General features: G+C 40.3%; 1 protein-coding gene and 1 long non-coding RNA gene across 3 annotated transcripts in view; one reads left to right on the top strand and one right to left on the bottom strand.

Moving 5' to 3' along the window:
* Window positions 1-18069, top strand: part of LANCL3 (LanC like 3) — a 38225-nt gene extending 20156 nt beyond the window's left edge. Inside the window, exons 2-5 of the mRNA XM_045000599.1 lie at window positions 7880-8003; window positions 9035-9232; window positions 15293-15500; window positions 17045-18069. Coding sequence (XP_044856534.1) covers window positions 7880-8003; window positions 9035-9232; window positions 15293-15500; window positions 17045-17204 — 690 coding nt within the window. The 3' untranslated portion in view covers window positions 17205-18069. The remainder of the gene's footprint in view (window positions 1-7879; window positions 8004-9034; window positions 9233-15292; window positions 15501-17044) is intronic.
* Window positions 1963-22028, bottom strand: LOC123361877. Of its 2 annotated transcripts, none has more exons than XR_006576344.1 (3): window positions 21868-22028; window positions 16597-16672; window positions 1963-2395 (listed from the first exon to the last, which is right to left on the bottom strand). It is a non-coding gene; the product is annotated as an uncharacterized LOC123361877 (long non-coding RNA). The 2 variants fall into 2 exon arrangements; XR_006576449.1 differs by lacking the exon at window positions 1963-2395 and adding an exon at window positions 10685-10806.
* Between the last annotated feature and the right edge of the window lie 3794 nt (window positions 22029-25822).

Raw genomic sequence — 25822 nt, 5'->3', positions numbered from 1 at the left:
AAATAAAATTGAACTCTTACTGGTACGAGTGCTGGCTCTGCCTCTCCCCTGACCCACCTCCCAGAAGGGGCGGGGCCTCAGGTGGAAGGGGTGGGGTTAGGGGGGTCAGTGTCCTTCAGCCAGCCCATCAGCACTGCCTGGCCCGTGCCGCCCAGGGCTCCAGCAGAGATTTAAAGGTCCTGGAGCTCTGGCCCAAACCCTCCTATATCCACCTTCCCTCAGTGGCTACTGCCAAACTTCATCTAGCCCCTTTACTCAGGGGCAAACTGCAGCCTGCAGTGGCCACTTATCATTGGCTAGGGGGTTGGACCTGCTGCCTTTCCCTGTAGCTCCAGAACCTCCTTAGGCCTTCCTGCCAGGCCTGAGCTCCACAGCTCAGCCTGCCCCTTCTCCAGCACTGCTCTGTCGAAAGTACCTTTTTCTCCTTCAGGCAGCCAGGTCCACCTCTCTCCAAAGCTGGAGAGAGACTGCCTTCTGGCCCTGCAGCCCTTTTATAGGGCCCAGCCTGGTCCTGATTGGCTGCCTCTCAGCCCCAGCCCTCTCCAAGGGCTGGCTTTTAACCCTTTCAGGGCTGGAGCGGGGTGACTGCCTCGCTACATAAGGCTATAGCTGTGTCTCTGTTAATTTGCAAATCTTACGTACTTGCTCTTTTTAGACATGTTCTTTCATCCATCCCAGAATATTTTAATTTGGGAGCATTCTCAACTATATGTAGTTAAAATTAAGCTCTGGATTATATTGCTGATCAGTGCTCTGTGGTAGTATTTTCTGCAGGAAGAGCACTGGGTAGGGATGGTGTTTGGAGATGGTTAGTCTGAGACTACACGGCTCCATTAATTAAAGCCTATAACATTGGGGGGTGACAGAAGGATAGAAGCCAGCTCCACAGCCCAGAGGCACCTCACACCTCCTCCGGGCTGCTCCATTTGCAGCATCATTTCCCAGTCCCATTGGAAGAACTGGGAGCTATGTTTTGCCACTTCCCTTGGTTAGGAAGGGAAGCTGGAGCTGCGGGGACCTTCTGTTCCCTTCTTTAGGCCTAGGGAGTGCATTGTTAGAGCTGGGCGGCTACAGGCAGCCGTAGGAGCAAGTTGCGGGGCAGTAGAACAAGAGTACTCTGGGTCTGGCCTTCGTCTAAGTGGAGAACTGTGTGAGGAACGGAATGGCCTAGAGGAGGGGAGGCTGGAGGAGCCACTGATGTTTGTTCTCTCTCCCTTAGAATGATCCAGGGTAAGGGGAGTTTGGAGCAAGGTGATTGTAAATTTTCCTTTACTTGCTCAAGTGTTGAATTCTGAGGCAGAGTAAATGGATGGAGGCCACCCCTATAGGCCCAACTCACTGCTCTCACACTGCCTGGTAGCCAGGGCATTAGTTATGCTCCTTTCATGTTTTTAAGGCTTTTTCTAGGACCTAGGGCTGCAAACATTTACTTTTTGTTTTTCTTTAAAAGGAAAGTTTGAGTGCAGAAGTTGATGACTTTTGGTGCTCTTTGCCCCAGGCTAGTGAGATATGCTGTTATAGCATGCTAGCAGTTATAAGAGTGTTGCACTGTCTTCCTCAGCAATTATCTGGTTTCCCTCACCAGGGATAAACTGTGGTTTCAGGTTGGAATCAGGATTAGTGTCTCATAAAAAAGAGTGGCCCTCTTGTAGTTGTATTGTTGCCAAGGCAAGGGATGTGAGTCAGAAGAGAAGAAAAGAAAAAAGGGATCTGACATTTTCTTTTTTAAGAAAAAAAGTAATGTTGCCCCATTTCAACCTAAGCAGCTAGTCAAATTGTGGGGCTCTGGGGATTTTCCAGATGGAAGTAGAAATTGATAGTCTGTTACTCTCTTTGATGTAATCTTGTTTATTTACAAGAAATGCACAAAGTTCTGCTTCTCTGAATACAGGAGAAATCAAGAACAAAAGGAGCAATATCTGAGCATTCAGCCTCTGTAACCAGCAGACCCAGAAACTCTCTCTCTAACTTTTTCCAGGGTCATACTGTGCTCACAGGCTATTGCTTGGCTTTCTTGTTTTTTTGCCTCTCCCTCTGTCTCTTATCAGTTTGTGTGTTCTGCCTTTCTCTTCTTAGTGATGTTACAGCATCAGCCAATCTGCATTAGCAACAGCGCAGTGGCCATTCTAGACGGTGTCACTTGAGAATCAGTACTTCAGGGAATGGTGTCAAAAATGTGAGGTGCCTGCCACTGTTTGGAAGGGATGCAGATAGCACAATCCTTCTACTGCGCTACAACAGTGGTATACCAATCAAACGGAGTAACATTGTGGAGAATTAGGCCCTTGCCATATTTGTAACTGTGAAGCCTTCCAATCCAGACAGGAGGCCTCTGGTTTTCTTGGAGAGCCCACATCTCACACCCTTTAAATTATGGCTCCTGTTTTGGGATCACCTGCAAGACAAAAGAGTGAGCAGTACATTCCATGAAAAGGTTCTTGAAACATTAATGATTGTTGCTGGCCTGGCAGTAAGAGACACAGGCGGCTCCAGGCACTAGCTAAAGAAGCAGGTGCTTGGGGCGGCCAATATCAAGGGGCGGCACTCCGGCCACTATTGGGGCGGCATGTCCGGGTCTTCAGCAGCAATTCGGCGGCAGTCCCTCATTCCCTCTCGGAGCAAATGACTTGCCGCCGAATTGCCACCGAAGTGTGGAGCGGCATGATCGTGCTGTGCTTTTGGGGGTTTTTTTGTTTTTATTTTTTGCCGCTTGGGGCGGCAGAAAACCTGGAGCCGGCCCTGGTAAGAGACAGGGCTTACAAGGCTTGAGAACTGAATTTTGGTGTCCTGCAATGCAGCACACTGTCATTAGACTACTGGGCTGGCCCCAGGCCATCTTTATGCTGGAGTCAGTTGGCCTCCTTAATACAGAAATATTCTTCATTTTACAGCTATTGTGCACGTGATAGCTGCTTCAAAAGCTCCCTCTGCTGGGTATTCAGAATACTTAATTATGAGATTTCAAAACAAAGCCTTTTGATACTACGGCACAAATTTCAATTGCTATTTTTGACATTGTTATAAAATATTTCAAGAAATATATGGTTGAAATCATTTAGATCCCTTTATTAGAGTAACATCAGGGAGAGATTTGATCTGTTAAGTCTATAGCCAGTAACTTTTACATACATAAAACAAGGCTTCCAGTATAATGCAATAAATGCAAGTATTACATTCTAGAACAGTGGTTTTCAACCTTTTTTCTTCTGCAAATTTTGAATGAGGTGCGGACCCCTTTGAAAATCTTAGACATAGGCTGCAAACACTTAATGGCCCATGAACCACAGGTTGAAAATCACCGTTCTAGAACTATTAAATAAAGCACTATGTAAGTGCCAAGTATTATTTTGTCATAGATGTACACAATGCAGTACAACAATATAGTTGTAACAAAACAAATAAGGTTCTCATTCCTAGGCGCTTACAATGTAAAGGCAGCAGGTATGGTACACTGTACTATATAGTAGTGTTTCTCAAGGATGGAGTCATAACCCCCAAATGCAGTCATAAAGGTCATGAGTTGTTGAAAAGTGTATTACAATCTTAAGCAAAGCAAATCTCTCTCCCCCCACTCTCCACACACCCTTACCCTTCAAGGTAAGTATTCTCTATCAACCTCTATGCGCGTGCACACACAAATGAGATAGACTTAACATTGTCCTCACTGATACTTTTTTTATTTTTTACTCTTATGGTAAATGTATATGTGAATCATGAAAATGTTTGACTTTGAATAAAGGGGGTCCAACCTGAAAAGGGTGAGAAATTCTACCATGTGGTAATGAACAGCCAGAAGGGGTGAATGGTCATTATAGACCAAACAATTCCCGGTGGGTTTTGTAGTAGGGTTTTATTTATTTACTGAATGAGATGCTTGGCTTAAATTAGTTGGGAACCTGTTGCTAAACACAGGGGGTGTCTTCATGAAAGGAGACGGGTACTCTGGACTGACAAAATAGACAAATGAAGAGACTATGGACCGAGCATAGTTAAGTCCTTAAATGGTGTATTTAAGGGTGATTGAGAAAGTAAGAGCTATGGGAGATCACTTCATCCATCACCAGAAAACAGTAGCTGTTTAACAGGACGCAGCAACGTTACTCAATGTTTCAGAAGAGAAAAAAAAAGTCTTTCCTATTTAACTGAAATTGCAAGGAAAACGTAAGCAGGCAGATTGTAATGATCTGCATTGAAATGTAGTGAGGATATTAAGATTAACATGTCTACTGTTATTAAAGATCCCATAAAACTTTTTATATCCACAGAAATCTAATCTGAAAAATAGCACCTGGAGAAGTGCAGTGCTTCTTACTGCTATTCAGCTATTGCCTTAAAGGGAATAATGCCACCTACTGAATGACCAGCGTGTATTAAATGTGACAGCCTTTGAATTGGCCTGGGAAAAACAGTTTACCAGAATTACAACTACCTCAAAGACAAGGATTTGTATGGATTATGAGAGCATTTCCCTACTGGCCTTATTTTTTTCACCATCAAAGCATCTCACAGATGGTTTGGAGTTGGTTGGAGTTGGTATACAGTTTATCCTTCCTAACAATTCGCAGTTGGCGCTTCTGGCTATTTTTTCTGGCTCAAAGGAAAATCACAAATAAAATGCAATACTACAGTAATTCCCAGAAAAAAAATACATTAAGATGGACTTAAGGTTGGGCGCATCTATCAATAATTTAGGATAAAAACATTACAGAGATGTCATTTTCCCAGGCAATTGTGAGCCGAGATTAAATTTAAAAGAAATCCAAGCGTGTTAAGGTATGGAAATGCACATTTAAGTAACCCAAGCATGCTTAATTCTGCCCTGTAATAATACCATGCAATGATCATATGATTAATCATGTTTGAGGTCCAGGATTAAATGACACTTTTTTTTTTTAAAGACACTGTGATGGAGGATCTGGGGACAAGCCCCTAATTCATATTGCTTTTCAAAAGAAAAATTGTTTAGGGATTTTAACACAAGCTAACCGAAACTAAGAGTGTAGTTATCAATGGTTTACTGTTGAACTTGGAGGACATATCCAATGGGCTCCGCAGGGGTCAGTTCTGGGTCCAGTACTAGTCAATATTTTCATTAATGACTTTGATAATGCAGTGAAGAGTATACTTATGAAATTTGCAGATGATGCCAAGCTGGGAGGGGTTGTAAGCACTTTGGAGGACAGGATTAGAATTCAAAACGACCTTGACAAATTGGAGAATTGGTCTGAAATAAACAAGATGAAATTCAGTAAAGCCGAGTGCAAAGTACTTCACTTAGCAAGAAAAGAAATCAAATGAGCAGCTGCAAAATGGGGAATACATGGCTGGGCAGTAATACCGCTGAAAAGGATCTGGGGCAGGGGGAATCAATTAGTTTTTGTCAAAGTCCAGATTTGTTGGTGAAGGCCCAGACTCCAGAGAAAATAATTTAAAAAAACCAACAATAATAATAAGTAAATTTAAAAGATTTTGGGCTCCGTTCAAAAGAGTCTGGCAGTCCAGATTGGGCCCGCGGTCCACCCATTGACTACTCCTCATCTGGGGGTTATAGTGGATTACAAATTGAACATGAGTCAACAGTGTGATGCTGTTGTGAAAAAGACTCTCATAATTTTGGCATGTTTTAACCAGGGTGTCATATGTTAGACCAGGGAGGTAATTATCTTGCTCTACACGGCACTGGTGAGGCCTCAGCTGGAGTACTTTGTACAGTTCTGGGCATGCCAGTTTAAGAAAGATGTGGACAAACTGGAGAGAGTCCGGAGGAGAGCAACAAAAATAAGAGGTTTAGAAAATCTGACCTCTGAGGAAAAATTTTAAAACCTGGGCATATTTAGTGTTGAGAAAAGAAGACTGTGAGAGGGGGACCTGATAATCTTCAAATATGTTAATGGCTGTTACAAAGAGTACTCCGTATCTACTGAAGGCAGGACAAGATGAAATCTGCTTAATCTATAGTAAGAGAGATTTAGGTTAGAGATATTAGGAAAAGCTTTCTAACTATAAGCATAGTTAAGCTCTAGAATGGTCTTCCCAAGGGTGTTTGTGGAATCCCTGTCATTGGAGGTTTTTAAGAACAGGTTAGACAAACACCTGTCACGGATGGTTTATGTATACCTGGTACCGCCTCATTCCAGGGGGCTGGACTAGATGACCTCTTGAGGTCTCTTCCAGCCCTACATTTCTATGATTGTATGATAATCACAAAACTGAAAAGAATTCAGAGCCATTGGTGCAAATGCAGTGAACCTAAGGTGACTAGTTCTAAACACTAACGAAAAATGAGTGAAGTCTATGATTATTAATAACCTTATTCATTTGTATTGCAGTAACACTAAAAAACTCTGATCAGGGTTCTGTTGTGCAAGGGGGTGTACAAATATCACAGTCACTTTGAGCAGTTTCTAGCAGAGAATACTTTATTTGGGTACAAGTGAGGTAACAGAGAGAGATTTTTCCAACCGTTTTCTTCCTGTCAAGGTCTAAATAACACCAACTTCATTCGCCTCATTTTACTCATCCGACAAGGGTGCATGGCTTTTCAAGAACATTTCCTGCATACTTGACAGTTCAAAAAGCATTCTTTAAAATGAAGAGCTCATTATAAGTCCTATAGCACAAGTAGTTTATTTGAGACCTTTTGAAATGAGCAATGGTAAGGTTATCATTAGTTTTTATTTCTGTTACTAGTCCTGTCAGGATTCATTATATTCTTCTTTTATTTCTCTGCCTCCTGATGTCACTTTTCTCTTCTATTTCTCTCTCCACAAGAGGGAAAAAGGATTATTTGTGAAATGCTTTTTTCCTACAGACTACGCCTGAATTAATGATTCAGGCAATTAAAATGCCTAGAAATGAACCTCTCTTAGCTTCCTTAGTGAAGGTCAGCCAGTAACAGATGTGAGTGGTAGAGAGGAAATTGCTAATGAACACAGGAAAGTGCATATCATTAGAGCCCTAATTAAGAAAATGTAAAACCAGATTCCTAATTGACTACTGAGATGCAAAGTCAGTTCTTGAAAAAGTACATGTCCTATGAAACAAATTAATAGGTAGCCACCTTTTCCTTCTAATGCTGTAATGTGGGCCATCATCCAATTATTTACGAATCAGTAAACACAAGGCAGCTTTGACTGTTTGTGCAAACAGCTACCCTCTAACCAGCTGTACAACCACTAACCACTTTATTTTCAGTAATGTTGCCTTGAGATAAGAGGTATGCACCCAGACATGTTGTGTGATAGGATGTTCCTTAACCCAAGTGTCTCCTATACCAACACTTAATCCTCAACTACAACCACAAATGAAACAAACAAGAAAATTTAATGCGCCTTCCTCCAATTTAATACCTTCTCCCTTTCCTCTTGTGTTATGTTGCTTAAAAGCTCCTTACATGTTGTTCCTTACGCCTGGAACAGCCTGTCAGCATTCATCCACCAAGCCCCCTTGCTCCTCCTTAGAATCCACTTCTAAGAATCTCTCCTTTCTCGTCATTAGTAACTGCACACTCTCCATTCCCTGAGCTGTTGTCTTGTGTCTCATCTTCTGCTTATTAATCACATTTCACTTGAACTGTAAAATCTTTGGAAGAGAGAGTCTCTCTCTTTCATTGGGCCTTACTCTGATCCCATTGAAATCAATGGGAATTTTGTCACTGAGTTGTTTGAAGCACGATTTAGGCCTGTATGTGAGACATGTTGTGTAATCCTACCACACTATATAAATGATTGTTATTGTTAATAACATTACTGTATACATTATAAATGCACACAGAGGCAACGCTCTAATATATGTGCCAGGATGAAAAAAAGGGAGCTGTATAACTTTTTAAAGGGAAAATTGTTATAACAGTCTGTCTCTTTTGGTGTTTTCTGCTTAGATGTTGACCCCAGTGCAGATCAGATCAATTTGCCAGGCTATATTAGAATCTGGGAAGCAGTATGCTGTGAAGAAGAGGAAACCATGCCCACTTATGTACTCTTATTATGGAACAGAATACCTTGGTGAGTAGAACACACCAACCACTTAGAAACCAAGGCATTGCTTTGCCACCAAGGTAATAGACCACTTAGAAACAAGACATTGGCAGGCAAACAATGTGTACAGTCTGCTTTTCCTAACTAACAAATGGCCATACAGGTAAATGGACAGATATTGTATGTGGGCCTCCTAAAATGAATGCAGTGATTAATGCTAGTTATACACTGCATATTGCCACTAGGCTCCAATATTTCCCTTCTGCAGAAAAACTTGTAATAAGGGAAAAATCCATAAACTTTGTGAGATTCCTCACTGAGTTGGGGCCTTTGCCTCTTTGAAGCGAGGAGTTTGCAGCTGTTATGTATTTGTGAAATGCAGTAGAGAAATCTTTTATCTGCGCTTTAATTTTCATTACTCTCAAATGTTGCCACTCTAGTGAGATGGGTGAATTCATACTGATTTTTTCTTTAAATTTAGGAATCTGAAAGATGTAAGTGGTAACAAATCTTTGAGTTGCATGTATAAGACCTTTACTCAACACAATATTATAACTGTCAAAACAAGACAGGCAGGGCCGGCTTCAGGCACCAGCATTCCAAGCAGGTGCTTGGGACGACAATCTGCAAGGGGCGGCAGTTTGTGTGTTTTTGCCGCCCCAAGCAGCATGCTGAATTGCCGCCGCGGACGGTGGGGGCAGTCCATGTGCCATTAAGGCGGCACATGCGTTTCCACGGCAGCAGCAATTCGGCGGCAGCTTCTATGTTCAGCTGTCCGCAGCGGCAATTCAGCGGCAGCTTCTGTCTTCAGCCGGAAGACAGAAGCGAATTGCCGCTGCCGCGGAAACGTGCGTGCCACCTTAACGGCACACGGACTGCCCCCCACCGTGCACGGCGGCAATTCGGCGCGCTGTTTGGGGCAGCAAAAGCAGTAGAGCCAGCCCTGAAGACAGGACACCCATCTGCACCACACAGAAATTATTTCCAGTAGAAAGATGCAGTGTGATGGATCTGTGAGCAAAAATAATTCTTCTTTTAACCATTCCTGTTCTTTACAGGTGCAGCCCATGGCCTTTCATCCATCCTTCAGATGCTGCTGTCCTATTACGAGTACCTACAGCCTTCAGATCAGGAGCTTGTATGGCAGAGCATTGACTTTCTTATGGACCAAGAACAGAACAGCAACTGGCCTCCTGAACTGGGAGAGACAATTGAGCGGGAGAATGAGCTTGTGCACTGGTGTCATGGAGCTCCAGGTCCTTTTCATATTGATGCTGTGAAGTAGCCAGATGTTACCAATTACAATGCTTTTCACACTAAATGATTCCATTGAGAAAATAACGTCAGGTCAAATTTTACTGATTTTTACCATTTATGTCAAGCAGGAAAATTGTTCATGCTTTTTTCAGTTAAGTTTTTTTTGTTTATTACTGAAGTGGGTGGAAGATCAGGCAATGAAGGAAGTTCCCAAAACTCTTTGAGGTACTTTCAAATATGTTGTTACAAAAGCCATTAAAATCCAATAGTACAATATGTCACCTGATGACCTAGCTGTAATGCCCTGTACTCTCATACAGGAAGCCCAAGTATGATCTCTATATTCCAAGCCCTTGCTCCCATGCATAGCAGGGACTTCAGTGCATGATATATAGGAGTTCCAAGGCAAGTCCTGGTTGGCTGGAGGGTGAAGGTGGCCTTAGTGTACTGAAAGGGCACAGCCAATACCAGACTTAGTATTTATGGGTGGGCCTGGGAAAGTTTTTTGCCTCTTCCCCTCAAACATAGCCTATTTCTGTCTGTTGCTATTGTACACTTATGCACAGATCTGACCTAAGGATTTTTTTATGGGAAGGGAAGTAGCAAATATGTCCAATGGCTGGAGATGGAACACCTACATGGGGAAATGCCTCTGGAAATTTCCATTACGTGCGTCTGACGAAGTGGGTATTCACCCATGAAAGCTTATGCTCCAATACATCTGTTAGTGTATAAGGTGCCACAGGACTCTTTGTTGCTTTCTACATGGGGAAGGCTCTGAGTTGCTCTAGAGAATTCTTTCCCAGGTATCTGCCTGGTGAGTCTTGCCCACATGCTCAGGGTCTAACTGATCACTGTATTTGGGGTTGGGAAAGAATTGGCAGAGACCTGGAGGGGGTGTGTGTGTGTGTGTGTGTGTGTGTGTGTGGAGGGGGGTGATCACCTTCTTCTGCAGCATGGGGCATGGGTCACTTGCAGCTTTACACTAGTGTAAATGGTGGATTCTCTGTAACTTGAAGTCTTTGAACCATGATTTTAGGACTTCAGTACCTCAGCCAGAGGTTAGGGGTCTATTACAGGAGTGGGTGGGTGAGATTCTGTGGCCTGCAATGTGCAGGTCAGACTAGATGATCATGATGGTCCCTTCTGGCCTTAAAGTCTATGATCTATGAGTATGCAAAATGTTAATTGTGGAATTTCCCCAAATTCAAGAGCTCTGGGGAGGAGGGGAAGATTTGTCCGAGTTCCATGCTGAACCCAGTTGAGGGTCTCACTCTTGCTTTAGCAGTGTTTGCTTGTGCTGTTGTATATTGAAATTACTTCCCACCAGGACATAGTGGCCTAACTGTTCTTACTGGCTTTGTAACCTAAACCTAGGAGAGAGCAGCAAAAATTGACACAGTGCTCCAGTATCATTCATTTTGTTAAACAAAGTTCAGGAGCAGAGATCCGTGTATTTTAAATGTCTTCTTTTCAAATTGCAAACAGTGCAACATGATTAGAGCCCTTAACTGTGCATTCTGCCGAAGCTTAATCTTGTAGAGAGTGAAGGTCCCTCTTCCCTGATCCATCCCTGTGGGTGAAAGGAAGTGAAACCAGCTTTGTTCAGTTAATTTCTCTCTTGGAAAGAAATAAATTTAGACTCCAATGGGAGTTTGGCCCACTGTGTATGTACTGGTGATATCTGTGTGGCAGAGGCCCCTTTGGCATGCTCACCTGCCCTCTGCCCACTAATCCATCTCCCGGCCAGTACTTCTAACAATACAAACCATGAAGAAATTTCAAACGGCCCCAGTCTCTCATTACAGAACAGCCGACTGGATGAAAGTTTCTTGCTTCTTCCTCAAAGGCGAATATTTCCTCACAAAATTATACGAGTTTGTGGTGCAGGATGGGAAGTATTTATTCCTGTCCCAGGGACTGATTGATAGTCTGCTACCTCACAACACAGCAGGGCTAAAGCTGGATGATTTACACCATTAGAAAACAGGGGCTTTCCAGTGGGATACAGCACTTACTCTCAGCCATCGGAGCACCAAGATATCAAGTAGTTAAAATTGAGATGTTTAATGGAAAGTTATTTGAGGTAATTTATAGAGCCTTCTAAATATTCTGATTTTCCTTTCCCTGGGAGTCCTCTATGTTGTGCCCTTCATCAATCATGAGTAATGCAGCCATTACTCAATACCACGCCACTATATATTTTGTATGTGTCACTGAGAGCTATTTTAAACAGGTTTTTTGAGATTCAAAATTTTAAAAAATTCAAGCTGTATTTGTATCCCTTCTCATGTAGCATCTATCTTTTAGTTACTGTGAATCCAACTGCACAGCGATCACATGGAGATTATAACTAATAAAACCGAATCACATCTAAAAATGACTTAAAATGGCTTTTTCATACATAAAAAAAGGACTGAAAAGTATAATGTAAGGGCCGGATCAGATGATAAACAGTCACATAAAAAAGAATCTGGCACATCAGAAAAAGGCAGGCTAATAAACAGGGACAAGTTTTTAAAGTGCTTGTATACAAATGCCAGAAGTCTAAATAATAAGATGGGTGAACTAGAGTGCCTTGTGATAAAGGAGGATATAGATATAATAGGCATCACAGAAACCTGGTGGACTGAGACCAATCAATGGGACACAATCATTCCGGGGTACAAAATATATCAGAAGGACAGAACAGGTCGTGCAGGGGGAGGAGTGGCACTATATGTGAAAGAAAGTGTAGATTCAAATGAAGTAAAAATCTTAAGCGAATCCTCATGTTCCATAGAGTCTCTATGGATAGAAATGTCATGCTCTAGTAAAAATATAACATTAGGGATCTATTATCGACCACCTGACCAGAACAGTAATAGTGATGATGAAATGCTAAGGGAAATTAGAGAGGCTATCAAAATTAAGAACCCGATAATAGTGGGGGATTTCAATTATTCCCGTATTGACTGGGAACATTTCACTTCAGGACGAAATGCAGAGATAAAATTTCTCGATACTTTAAATGACTGCTTCATGGAGCAGCTGGTACGGGAACCCACAAGGGGAGAGGCGACTCTAGATTTAATCCTGAGTGGAGCGCGGGAGCTGGTCCAAGAGGTAACTATAGCAGGACCGCTTGGAAATAGTGACCATAATACAATAGCATTCAACATCCCTGTGGTGGGAAGAACACCTCAACTGCCCAACACTGTGGCATTTAATTTCAAAAGGGGGAACTATACAAAAATGAGGGAGTTAGTTAGACAAAAGTTAAAAGGTACAGTGACTAAAGTGAAATCCCTGCAAGTTGCATGGGCCCTTTTTAAAGACACCATAATAGAGGCCCAACTTCAATGTATACCCCAAATTAAGAAAAACAGTAAAAGAACTAAAAAAGAGCCACCGTGGCTTAACAACCATGTAAAAGAAGCAGTGAGAGATAAAAAGACTTCCTTTAAAAAGTGGAAGTCAAATCCTAGTGAGGCAAATAGAAAGGAGCACAAACACAGCCAACTTAAGTGCAAGAGTGTAATAAGAAAAGCCAAAGAGGAGTTTGAAGAACGGCTAGCCAAAAACTCTAAAGGTAATAACATAATGTTTTTTAAGTACATCAGAAGCAGGAAGCCTGCTAAACAACCAGTGGGGCCCCTTGACGATCAAAATACAAAAGGAGCGCTTAAAGACGATAAAGTCATTGCGGAGAAACTAAATGGATTCTTTGCTTCAGTCTTCACGGCTGAGGATGTTAGGGAGATTCCCAAACCTGAGCTGGCTTTTGTAGGTGATATATCTGAGGAACTGTCCCAGATTGAAGTGTCACTAGAGGAGGTTTTGGAATTAATTGATAAACTCAACATTAACAAGTCACCCGGACCAGATGGCATTCACCCAAGAGTTCTGAAAGAACTCAAATGTGAAGTTGCGGAACTATTATCTAAGGTTTGTAACCTGTCCTTTAAATCGGCTTCGGTACCCAATGACTGGAAGTTAGCTAATGTAACGCCAATATTTAAAAAGGGCTCTAGGGGTGATCCCGGCAATTACAGACCGGTAAGTCTAACGTCGGTACCGGGCAAATTAGTTGAAACAATAGTAAAGAATAAAATTGTCAGACACATAGAAAAACATAAACTCTTGAGCAATAGTCAACATGGTTTCTGTAAAGGGAAATCGTGTCTTACTAATCCATTAGAGTTCTTTGAAGGGGTCAACAAACATGTGGACAAGGGGGATCCGGTGGACATAGTGTACTTAGATTTCCAGAAAGCCTTTGACAAGGTCCCTCACCAAAGGCTCTTATGTAAATTAAGCTGTCATGGGATAAAAGGGAAGGTCCTTTCATGGATTGAGAACTGGTTAAAGGACAGGGAACAAAGGGTAGGAATTAATGGTAAATTCTCAGAATGGAGAGGGGTAACTAGTGGTGTTCCCCAAGGGTCAGTCCTCGGACCAATCCTATTCAAATTATTCATAAATGATCTGGAGAAAGGGGTAAACAGTGAGGTGGCAAAGTTTGCAGATGATACTAAACTACTCAAGATAGTTAAGACCAAAGCAGATTGTGAAGAACTTCAAAAAGATCTCACAAAACTAAGTGATTGGGCAACAAAATGGCAAATGAAATTTAATGTGGATAAATGTAAAGTAATGCACGTTGGAAAAAATAACTCCAACTATAGATACAACATGATGGGGGCTAATTTAGCTACAACGAATCAGGAAAAAGATCTTGGAGTCATCGTGGATAGTTCTCTGAAGATGTCCACGCAGTGTGCAGAGGTGGTCAAAAAAGCAAACAGGATGTTAGGAATCATTAAAAAGGGGATAGAAAATAAGACTGAGAATATATTATTGCCCTTATATAAATCCATGGTACGCCCACATCTCGAATACTGTGTACAGATGTGGTCTCCTCACCTCAAAAAAGATATTCTAGCACTAGAAAAGGTTCAGAAAAGGGCAACTAAAATGATTAGGGGTTTGGAGAGGGTCCCATACGAGGAAAGATTAAAGAGGCTAGGACTCTTCAGCTTGGAAAAGAGAAGACTAAGGGGGGATATGATAGAGGTATATAAAATCATGAGTGATGTTGAGAAAGTGGATAAGGAAAAGTTATTTACTTATTCCCATAATACAAGAACTAGGGGTCACCAAATGAAATTAATAGGCAGCAGGTTTAAAACAAATAAAAGGAAGAAGTTCTTCACGCAGCGCACAGTCAACTTGTGGAACTCCTTACCTGAGGAGGTTGTGAAGGCTAGGACTATAACAATGTTTAAAAGGGGACTGGATAAATTCATGGTGGCTAAGTCCGTAAATGGCTATTAGCCAGGATGAGTAAGAATGGTGTCCCTAGCCTCTGTTCATCAGAGGATGGAGATGGATGGCAGGAGAGAGATCACTTGATCGTTGCCTGTTAGGTTCACTCCCTCTGGGGCACCTGGCATTGGCCACTGTCGGTAGACAGATACTGGGCTAGATGGACCTTTGGTCTGACCCGGTACGGCCTTTCTTATGTTCTTATAAAAAGGACATGACTGACAGCCAGCATCTCAGGATCTGCCAGGGCTAGAACAAAGTGCAATGTGTCCCATTGGAAAGGGGGTTAGTTCTCGTTTCTAGCTTAGTAGAAATGAGAACTACTGGGTCTTAAACCTGTCATTGTTGCAAGACTAATTTTTGCCCATCGTTGATCTTGGGTCAATGTGATTTGGTGGGGGAACGCCACATCTTTGGGAGAGAAGAAAATGTCTTGTCTTGTGGCTGGCTGGTTTAAACACAAAAATGTGGCTGCCTTTTTAAGCTGCTCAGGGGTTTGAAATGTTAGTCCTGGAATGAGATGAGCGAGTGGGGTGACTGCATGTGAGGCTTTTAAAGGTGCATGATAAGTTGCATTTATCACATGACTCAATTTATCAGACTGCTACCACCCTCACATATGTGGCGTGTACACTCAGGTGAATATATATCATAGATGAGAATTTCCATAGTCTTATGTATTGATCATATAACGTTATGCCAGCTGGACTGTACTTATAAAAACAAAATTGATTTCTCTGCTGTTTCCCTAGGTATTGCATACCTGTTTGCTAAAGCTTATCTGATTTCCAAGAAGCCCCAGTATCTAGACACTTGTATCCGCTGTGGGGAACTGACATGGCAGAAGGGCCTGCTGAAGAAGGGACCTGGAATTTGCCATGGAGTGGCTGGTAGTGCCTATGTGTTCCTACTCCTATATAGGCTTACTGGAAACTCTAAATACATCTATAGAGCACAAAGGTTAGTATTCTCACCATTCAGCAGCACCTCACTTTGGCTTTGGGGTGTATTCTTATTATTGAGTTTGGTGAAATACAAAGAACACTCTCAGAACCTTGCATAGTCTATGGTCACAATTCCTTCAAGTCGCTTAAATCTTTAAACATCCAAAACAAAACTAAAAATGCCCAGAGCCAGCAGAACACAGAACAATTTAAACAGGGATATTCTGTCTCTAGAGCAGAACATGTTAACAGATTTTACATTCTAACAACCTATTTCTTCCTCAGACTAGTCCAGCCTCTTTTTAGTCTGCATTCAAATAGGGTCATGAGCAATTGATTACATTAACTGATGAGGTGCTTGTAGTGTGACTCCACAACCCTTTACTGGGATTAAACTCAAAAAGGTCCATGCTACTTACTGACTTTTTGTACCTCCCCCTATGGTTGCCATGGAGGGTGAGGGCTAGAGGAATGGCTCTAGATGGCAGTGAAGTTCTGAATACTCAGAGTGCCCAAATATGGTGTGGATACACACCTGCTAAGTATGGAACTAAGATCATAACTCATCTAACATAGACTATTGAGTAGGTGTCATGTTATTGACTTTTAGCCATTACCAGCATGGGTTGGGCCTGTCCATAAATTCAGCAGTGAAGACCTCCGTATTCTGTGAACAAATACCTGAGAATTCTAGCTCTTGCTACATAGCTGAGTGAAATGAACCGCTGGTTTCATTATATTGATTCTCTCTGGTTTTCACAACATGTGACACTGTCTCTCAGTACATAGAAGTGCAACTAAGCTGGGATCTTGCTTCTCCACATATTTTACACACACACACACAGGCCTCATTCTTCTCTCACTTACTCCAGTTTTACATCAGTGTAACTCCATCGACTTCCTATTTATACTGGTTTAAATGGGATGAGGTCTATGTAGAATTATAGTAGGGAGCAGTTATTTTTAGTTCAGATTTTTTTCTAACATATTGTAGCTCTTTTAAATGATGATATGTTTGTTTCCGTTTTCCTTAGCAAGCAGGAAATGGTTCCGGAATCACAATGACTTATTTTCAATGCTGCTCATTTTATAGTATTTTGAGAATATTTCACCTGCTTAACCATGTCTGTAATACAGGGCTTCTCACATCCATCCAGAAGACATTGCTGTTTTGTGTCCTGCTGGGTCCTGATGAAACAAAGACCAATATAAAAACACTTTTTAAAAAAAAATTTATACACTTATAACTGTTATACAGAGACACACAAAAGCTTGTAGATGTCAGACGGGCACCAAGCATGTCAAATATATAAATACAGATTGGAACATTTCTGTTCTTGATCAAATGGACCTCAGTTTGGTGAGGGGGAAAAGGTGTAAACAGATTTGCAGATAACAGCTGATAACTAGCAGACATGAAACTATTAATATTCTTCCTATTGAGTGAGTTGACGTGAAGACTTCTAATGACAAATGGACAGATACACAGGGATGGCACAACGCCAGCTGCATAAAGAGAGAGGTAATAAAGACTTATTTTTTGTCTTTACTGTTTCTTAGGTTTGCAGAGTTCTTATTTACAGAAGAATTTAAGGCTGGTTCCCGGGCATTAGAAAACATATATAGTCTGTATGAAGGCTTCTCGGGGACTGTGTGCTTCCTGATTGACTTGCTGCAGCCCAACCAGGCCGAGTTCCCTCTCTTCAGTGTCTTTGTCTAGAGAAGGATGTTCTCCAGTGCCACATTGGAACAGCCATGCACAAGGCACCTGCAGTTTCACTTATCTGTAAAGGGAGGCTATTTACAAAATAAGCCAGATTCAGTGATACCACTAATGCTAGCCTTAATTTTGCAGGGGTGGGTCAGGAAAAAGCCTAAATACACTGGGGTTTGGGGAGGGAAGTATGTGGTTTTAAAAAAACTAACAGTTTAAAAATAAAAGGGGAGAATGAAGTGGTTTTTCAAAATTGAATGGACAGAAATTCAGCTGTACTAAGCAAAGTAATGTCTTCTGATTATTCAAATGAGAGTGAAAGAGGCATTAACAATCTAACGTAATGGTTATACAGAAAAACAAAATGGAAATCGGAACATTAGAGACATGCAAGGGATATAAAATGATTAATCCAATGAGTTTAAAAAGAGACCCATAAAATAGGACCTTATACAGCTATGCTCTTGTAGGTGACACAGGTCACTAAAGTATGAAAAGGCAAAATCTGGGATTTCTTAATTAAACATTTCTTAGTACTATTACCACCTTTCCTAGAAGTACCTATATGTTGGAATCTTTTCATTGTCATATGCATATAATAGCAGTTATACAGCTACATTCTGTCTTTAATTGCACATGTACCACATTACTATTGCAGTCAGTGGGGTTTCATGTATGTATTCATGAATTTGACCATGAGTTTCAAAACTGTGTGTGTGGTAAGAAACACTAATCCCTATCATCACCTTACGGTAGTAGTAGTAGTACTCCATCTTTTTATAAATATTTTTCTTTCATGAAGAAGATCAACAGAAGCCATGTAGAAGACTTGGATCACTAAATTCTGAAGCAAAGGTCTTAGACAAGGTGTGTGAGGTAATGTTTTTTATTGAACCAACTTCAGGTCAGACTTGAAGAAGAGCTCTGTGTAAACCCAAAAGCTTGTGTCTCTCACCAACAGAACTTGGTCCAATAAAAGATATTATCTCATCCACCTTATCTCTCTAATATCCTCTGGCCAACATGGCTACAACAAACTGCAAATAGAAAGGATATAGAAGTCAAGTGCTATTCTCACAGTATCAGATACTAGGTAATATTGCTTATTGCCAATCATCGAAAAAACTGCCTTTTAATCCATTATTTGAACTGTAGCATATATATGGTGATTGGAAAAAGTGATTGACAAAATAATTTCCTGATGAAATGGGGTGATACACTTTAGAGATAAAAGAACAGGAGTACTTGTGGCACCTTTAGAGATACAAATTGTATGCAGACCTTTGATTTAACCCCGAATACTGGGCTTAGGAGAAGGCTGATAAGTGGCTTTAGTTTTAAACTTTTTATTTCTCTGGTTAACAAAGTAATGTTGCTAATGTACCACACAAGGTATTGTACTTGCCCAAATGATTTGTGGCTATTGAGATCTATGGTCAGTCCAGTAACACTGCACTAGCATGGATAGGTAAAAATTGTATTTAGAGAGAGAGAGAGAGAGACTATTTGAAACCTAAACAAAATGTAAATGTAGATTTGTTAAACTACTGCAGCAGCAAATGCCTGTATTTACAATATATCAGACCAATATATTTCTTTATACTGGAATACAGTAATATGATTGAATTTAAGGGGAGAGTCGGAAGGCTGATAGGTCAAAAATTACACCCAATTGCTTCACATGTACAGGCTGACACGTGCATAACCCGATCCCAGAACTCTGCTGATCTGCCATTCCCCTTGCGTTTTTACCTGGAAAAGATTCAGCTTTTCTTAGGGCCTGATCCTTTAAGGATTCCCATTGACTTCCATGGCTTTGGATCAGGCTATAGAATGGAGTCAGACCCTGCAGCCCTTATATATGTTATTAATCCTTACTCACTCCCACAAGCCCCTTTCACATAAATTTATTTAATGGAATGACTTGGATGAGTAAGGGATGAAGAATCAGATCCCTGTTGTATGGTGGTGTGGTGCAGTATTAAGTAGTTATTTCACCCCAGAAGTAGCTGCATTTTGAGTAATGCATTTCAGTGGTGGATAAAGCAATCTATTTTTGTATTAGTCTGTCAAGCACTTTGGGATCCTTGGAGGAAAGGGAATGTCAGAATGTACAGTACTATCAAAATGCAAAGTGTATCATTACTTGCTTCATTGTTGTGTGCAGAGACAATACCTCTCACATGTATGTGTACCTGTTGTGCTGAAACCTGAAGTCAGTGAGAGAACAAGGATAAGCAGTATGAATGGGATTTGTCCCAGCATGTTTAGATGTGTGCCCAAGAATAGAGTTCACCCCAGCATCCCAGATCTGTTGCTGGTCGATCGCTCAGATGAGAAGTTGGGATCTTTTTCTAGGTTGCACCCCGTGTTTTGGATGGCTAACAGATTTTTTTAGAATTTGGACCCTTTTAAATGTATTTCGGAAAGATGAAATTTTTGACCTGTCAGTTTTATCCTTGTAACCTGATATTTAGGGCCCTACCAAATTCATGGTCCATTTTGGTCAATTTCATGGTCATAGGATTTTTAAAATCATAAATTTCATGATTTCAGCTATTTAAATCTGAAATTCCACAGTGTTGTAATTGTAGGGGTCCTGACCCAAAAAGGAGTTGGGGAGGTCGCAAGGTTATTGCAGGGGGGGGTTGTGATACTACCACTCTTGCTTCTGCGCTGTTGCTGGTGATGGCACTGCCTTCAGAGCTGGGCAGCTGGAGAGCGGTGGTTGCCAGCCAAGAGCCCAGCTTTGATGACAGAGCCACCACCAGCACCAGTGCAGAAGTAAGGGTGGCACGGTATGGTATTGCCACCCTTACTTCTATGCTGCTGCCTGCAGAGCTGGGCCCTCAGTCAGCAGCCACCGCTCTCTGGATGCCCAGCTCTGAAGGCAGCGCAGAAGGGTGACAATACTTCACCCCGCCCCCCAAAATAACCTTGCAACCCCCCTGCAACTCCTTTTTGGGTCAGAACCCCCAATTTGAGAAACGCTGGTCTTCCCTTGTGAAATCTGTATAATACAGGGTAAAAGTACACAAAAGACCAGATTTCAAGGGGGGAGGGGGAGACCAGATTTCATGTTCCGTGATGCGTTTTTCATGACCATGAATTTGGTAGGGCCCCACTGATATTATTTAATTCTAAACTTATATTGTACATAGTATTCACACAGTTAAAATATAAAAGTAACTATATCCATGTTGCAGTATTTAGAAAGCTGCTCTAATTGCTTTTTATTCTATTGTGAAAAACAATCTTGGAAATATTTTTTTTTCTTAAAACAGAGAGCTGGATTCTGCTATCATCTGGACTCAGGGCTGTTTTAATTCTGCAGTTACCACCTTCAGCCTTATTTACAGATGCAGACTGAAAAAACAGTGGTTTTGGTATATACAACCTAAGAACCACAATGCACCCAATTCAGTCAAAAGCAAAAGACTTAAAACTTAAAATCCATTTATATAGCAGCACAGTAATCATCACATTTTAATTTTTTTCTTCATTATCTCTGGCACCACAAAACCTAATTATAACCAACTAGCTATGTCTCAGGAGTTTTCACTGCAGATGGAGATCTGTGTCAAAACCCCAAACAAATCTAGAATATGGAATAATTACAAAAATTCAGATCCTAAACAAAAAGTATGCTGAGATTGTTACAAGACTCTAAATTTTCAAATAGGAAGTCAGTGACAATGTTTTAAATATTTAGAAAAAAGTAAAAATATTCCATAAAGGCAATGGATTAGATAACTTATTTTGCTATTCTATTATGTTTAATTTCCAATATGTATAGTTTTATTGATCTTTTTAACTTGTTCCTTATAAATGGCAGTAATTGCAAGTGTTAAGTATTCATCATCTGTTCCCTGATGGCTTTCTATCTCTATCCTTTTGCAGAGCTCATTCTTTTTGATTTACATTCAGTAAGGAATCTCTCTTCTAATTTGCCATGTATTCTAAAAGCAACCAAAAACAAGTTTACAGTCTTTTCTTGTAATCTTTGCTCATGAAGGTAATCTTTAGCCATCTGGGACTAATTGTGAGAGTAGCAACTACTTGTGTAAGGGTTGCACTGTGTTTATATAACCATTCTCTGTTTTCAAAAGCCTCAGGCCCATCCTGTTCTCTTGAAGTCAAAAGGAGTTTTGCCATTCACTTCAGTATGAGCAGGGTGAGAACTCTCATTTATTTCCGCATTTGTAAAATAAAAAATATATTGTAGTCTCTTGGAACTTAATTGTTTATCATTTTAATCCTGCATTACCTTTTAAGAAAACCGCCTTAGACTGCCTTAACAGTGAAGTCCCCATGCTTCTTAAAAAAAAAAAAAAAAAGGAAAACAATTCAATTTAATTCTTAATAAATGCTTGTGTTGCAGTTGCATTAATTTAGACTTGATTCTGCCTCAAGGATTGAAAAAACTCAGCACATATTTTCAAAGTTTATTTAGTAGCAAAACAATTCATGAATTGATAGTAATAATGTACAGTTAGATATGTAGGGTTGGATTTCAAAACTGTATAAAGGAGTTAGACACCTCATTTCTGCTGGGAGTTGGGTACCTAACTCGGGCACTTCTGAAAATGCTAGCCATAATGTAAATCTGGATTTTCAGCTCTTTCCTCCTCTTAACTCACATCCACTTGCAAATTCCCCTCATACTTACCCCTGTTGCAAACTTTATTGTAGCTTTTAAGAAGTAGGCAAGTAAACAACTTGTCTGCAGATGTCAGTGTTTCTGTGAATGAGATACAACAAAGTGATAAGCTCTCCTGTGTTCCATCCTTACTGCCTTCAGAGACTAATTGTGTCACCCCCAGGCTGAGACAAAACGTCTAGCAGAAATTACCTCTTCCTATTCCAGAACCAGAATCTCACAATTTGAAACATCATAATCCTGTGCAGATTCTGCCACCGTGCTGTGATAATACTATGTGTTAGGAGAACCTCACCCACTTACCAAAAGTAGAACACGAAATGGCAGAATCTCTTTTACACATTAAAGTAAAATCCCTTAATGTGTTTGGTTGCTGAAATATAGGCCATAGGAATTTAAGTGGTATAAAAGTGTTTCTGATAATGCTTTTTTAAAGCAAAGGGGTTATGCTTTGCCATACATTGTGTGTATTGTTGCTTATTTATGGTGTGTGTGTATCCTGTTGTTGTGTAAAGTGGTAGAATAGATATCCGCCTACGGCGCTATATACTATTTATGACTGTTGGCAAATCATCTGCAAATGGTTATTGTTAAATAATTTATTTTATTTGGTGATAGAACTAGATCTGAAATATTGAGGTTTAGTGATTTTAGGATTCATAGAGCCAGGTACAATGTGTAATTTTCAGCAACAGAAATGTGAGTTCTAACAGATACTTATTGTTTTTTTTTCCCTAACACTCAAGCTTTCAGCATCAGGAATATACTTATTTTATGCCATTGTTTTAAATCTCAGCTTTGTCTACATGGGTTTTCTTTTTCTTTTTCCCCCTCCACCCATGTTATGAATCACTTCAGAAGGCTAAATTAGCAGCCCAACTCCTTTTGTTTTTGAAGCACACAACTGTAGAGCTGTCTATTTTAATGTAAAAGGAGATTGTCCACATATTAGTATTACGTTACTTTCTCACTCCCTGCTGGCCTCTGCTCATTGGCTCTGCCACTTCCCTGATGATAAATATAATCATTGGACTGTATATTGATTGTCACTGACTTTTCAAATCTGTGAATATAACAAAAATGAATTTGTAGAGAATATTTCCAGTTTTACCGTATTTCATTTCTACTAAGACAGTCACAAGAGGGTGGGTAAAATGGACTAGTGTTCCAAAATATACACCTAAATTATCCTTTGAAATATGCGTAAATGAACAAAGACACTGGTTACCCTTAAAGACTTATCAGTTTTCTTTGTAAATAAGTAATGTCACTTTCATATTCCTGATACTAAATATATAGAAATGCCACGGATAACATGAGAACATTGATTATTTTCAAAGGTCACATTGTTAAGTTTTAAGTGTGACCACTATAGGTGTGTGCAAAATATAGAGTTGCAGGTGCAATGCAATAATTCTTCAGGCAGAGACCCATTTGCACATGTAGTTACAGGGTTTGCAAACATAATTGCATGTTTTATGCACGTAGTTATCTGTTTTGACCCATGCATGCATCACTGAGAGTACATCTTAGTTGCCCATTTTTTTAAATTGGACCAGTAATGTTTATGGACAAAATGTCTCTCAGATCTATAGAGCAGATCTCAACTCCAGGGCTGCCCAGAGGTGGGGGCAAATGGGGCAATTTGCCCCAGGCCCCACAGGGGCCCCGCGAGCCCTGGCCCAGCAGCGGTCCGGGTCTTTGGCGGCATTTGGGCAGTGGGGAGCCCTTCAGTGCTGCTGAAGACGCGGAGCGACTGAAGGGCCCCCCGCCGCCGAAGACCCAGACCACCGCCAGGTGAGTACAACCACCGCAGCTCCCCCGCTTTGCCCCAGGTCCCCTGAATCCTTTGGGCGGCCCTGCTCAACTCTGATGGTCAACTCCACCTATCTGTCCTGAACGTCTATTGACATAATATCAATGGGTGTTCTCCTCCTATACAAAGATCACAATATTAGAGATTAAAATTGCTCTACAGATTTAAAAGATGAATCTTGCTGTCAAGAACCACATGGATGAACAACCATTGGCTAACGCCACTGGTTTGCATTGCTGTGAGAAGAAATTTGAGTTTGTATTTAAATGTTCTCGATTGAGTAGTAAGTAACATTAAGGTTAAACTGAAAAGAAATAAACAAACATCCAAAAAACACATTACTAAGGGAACAACATACTGCAAAGCCATAAGCCAGAAAAACTCAGGGCCCACAAAACAATACTGCATTTTTGGGATGTGAATAGGCATTTTCCAAAACAATAGCACAGAGTTTACTTCGTTGCACAAATATCATTCAGTATGCACTGTACTTAACAGATTTCTGCTGCCTTGAATCAATGCCAATTATAGCAAAGTCATCACAGGCATACTTACTGAAAAAATTCTGTCCATATAGGAATTGTCTGTAATTGTATCTACTGCTATCCATTCATATAGATTAATTTAATGGAATTGTGAAGAAATGCTCAATATGCGTGAGTATTCCAAAAAAGGGGTTGAAGTACACAAACTTTTTGAACTAATAAAATTCCTGCCTAATTTATATCCGGTGGTTATCGTTGTCATTACTAGTTCTGTATTCTGTTTGTAACATTGCCAGTCATGTTCTGAGAAATCAATACATCAATAAGAGATGGATTTATCATAAAGGATGAAAAGCTCTAGTCTCTTCTTAACAAATATATAGAGCCCACTGATGTTTTTCATGTGATGATTCAAAGCTAAGGCAATTAGGTTCAAATACAGCAATATAAATAATATGGCAGAAAACTACTTTTAATTAAAACATATTTTGCATAGACATGTGTTGATAGTTGTATAAAAGATATTTTATAATACAATGATATTCCTAAGCAATGTTGCAAAACATGTACCAAAAAACATTGTATATAGAAATCCTGGGGTCAGTTGTATACTATATATAGGGAGACGGGAAATCTTAAATATTTCTGTTTCATATCAGGTAAGAGTACTATATGAACTAAAATTAAGTTGTGCTTCAGTCTTCATTACCATTTAAATATGTCTGTTAGGAGGGAAAGGTTTGCACTAACAATGGGCCTGATTTTTCTACTGTGTTTAACTTTGTGTAGTAATTTAGGGCCTCATCCAACTCATTGAAATCAATGATAAAACTCCTGTTGATGTCAGTGGTGCAGGATAAGGTCATTACATCTATGTGAAGTAGGTGTGAAACTACCATTCTGGCAAATGCCCCATGCCTGCAAATCCTTATGCATGTATTTAAGTTTATTCACGAGTCACACATTGACATCAAGACTCACCAAAGTCGAGAATATTCTCAACTAACAATTAAGCACATGCATATTTGCATGATCAAGGCCCAGTTAGATAGCATTTTACACCTACTTTGGCCCGATTTATCTAAAAATATATGTGAGTACCAGCAAGTGTACAAGGGAAAGTAGATTACATTGCTAACATAGATATTATTTCATATCTAGTGATCATTTGCTATATTCCAGCATATGATATATGGTATTCATTTCTTGTGTAATAAGCAAGTGGTGTGTCCTAGCTTCATTTTTTCTCTGACACCTACACACAGCCATAGCGTGGTGCAGTTCCTTTAGAACTAAAATTGATTTTACCCTTGTAGAAATGCACCTTATTGGTTTAAAACACCCTGATGTTATAATGTTGGCAACACGGTGATCTTTCAAGATGCGTTTATTGTATTAGTTTTGCATTGTAGATTATACATGCACTAACAGAAGTGCTAGAGTTATAGCATTTTAAAGCAGTGTTAATAATATTGGCTTAGCAGCAATAGAGAAAAATCTATGTATACCCACATTGTTAATATAAAAGCTGTGGTTATCTTTTGCCTTACAATAAAAGCCTAAACTTAAATGTTATGGATATTTGTATTAACTGATTAATTACTCTTGAGAACACTTGCTGTAGGTACCACTTTTCCCTCCAAATCAGTGCTGACTCAATGTC

This window comes from Mauremys mutica, chromosome 1 (assembly GCF_020497125.1).
Source record: "Mauremys mutica isolate MM-2020 ecotype Southern chromosome 1, ASM2049712v1, whole genome shotgun sequence".
Classification (NCBI taxonomy): Eukaryota; Metazoa; Chordata; order Testudines; family Geoemydidae; genus Mauremys; species Mauremys mutica.
The sequence above is the reverse complement of the archived record's forward strand: the minus strand, read 5'-3'. Positions and strand labels throughout refer to the sequence as shown.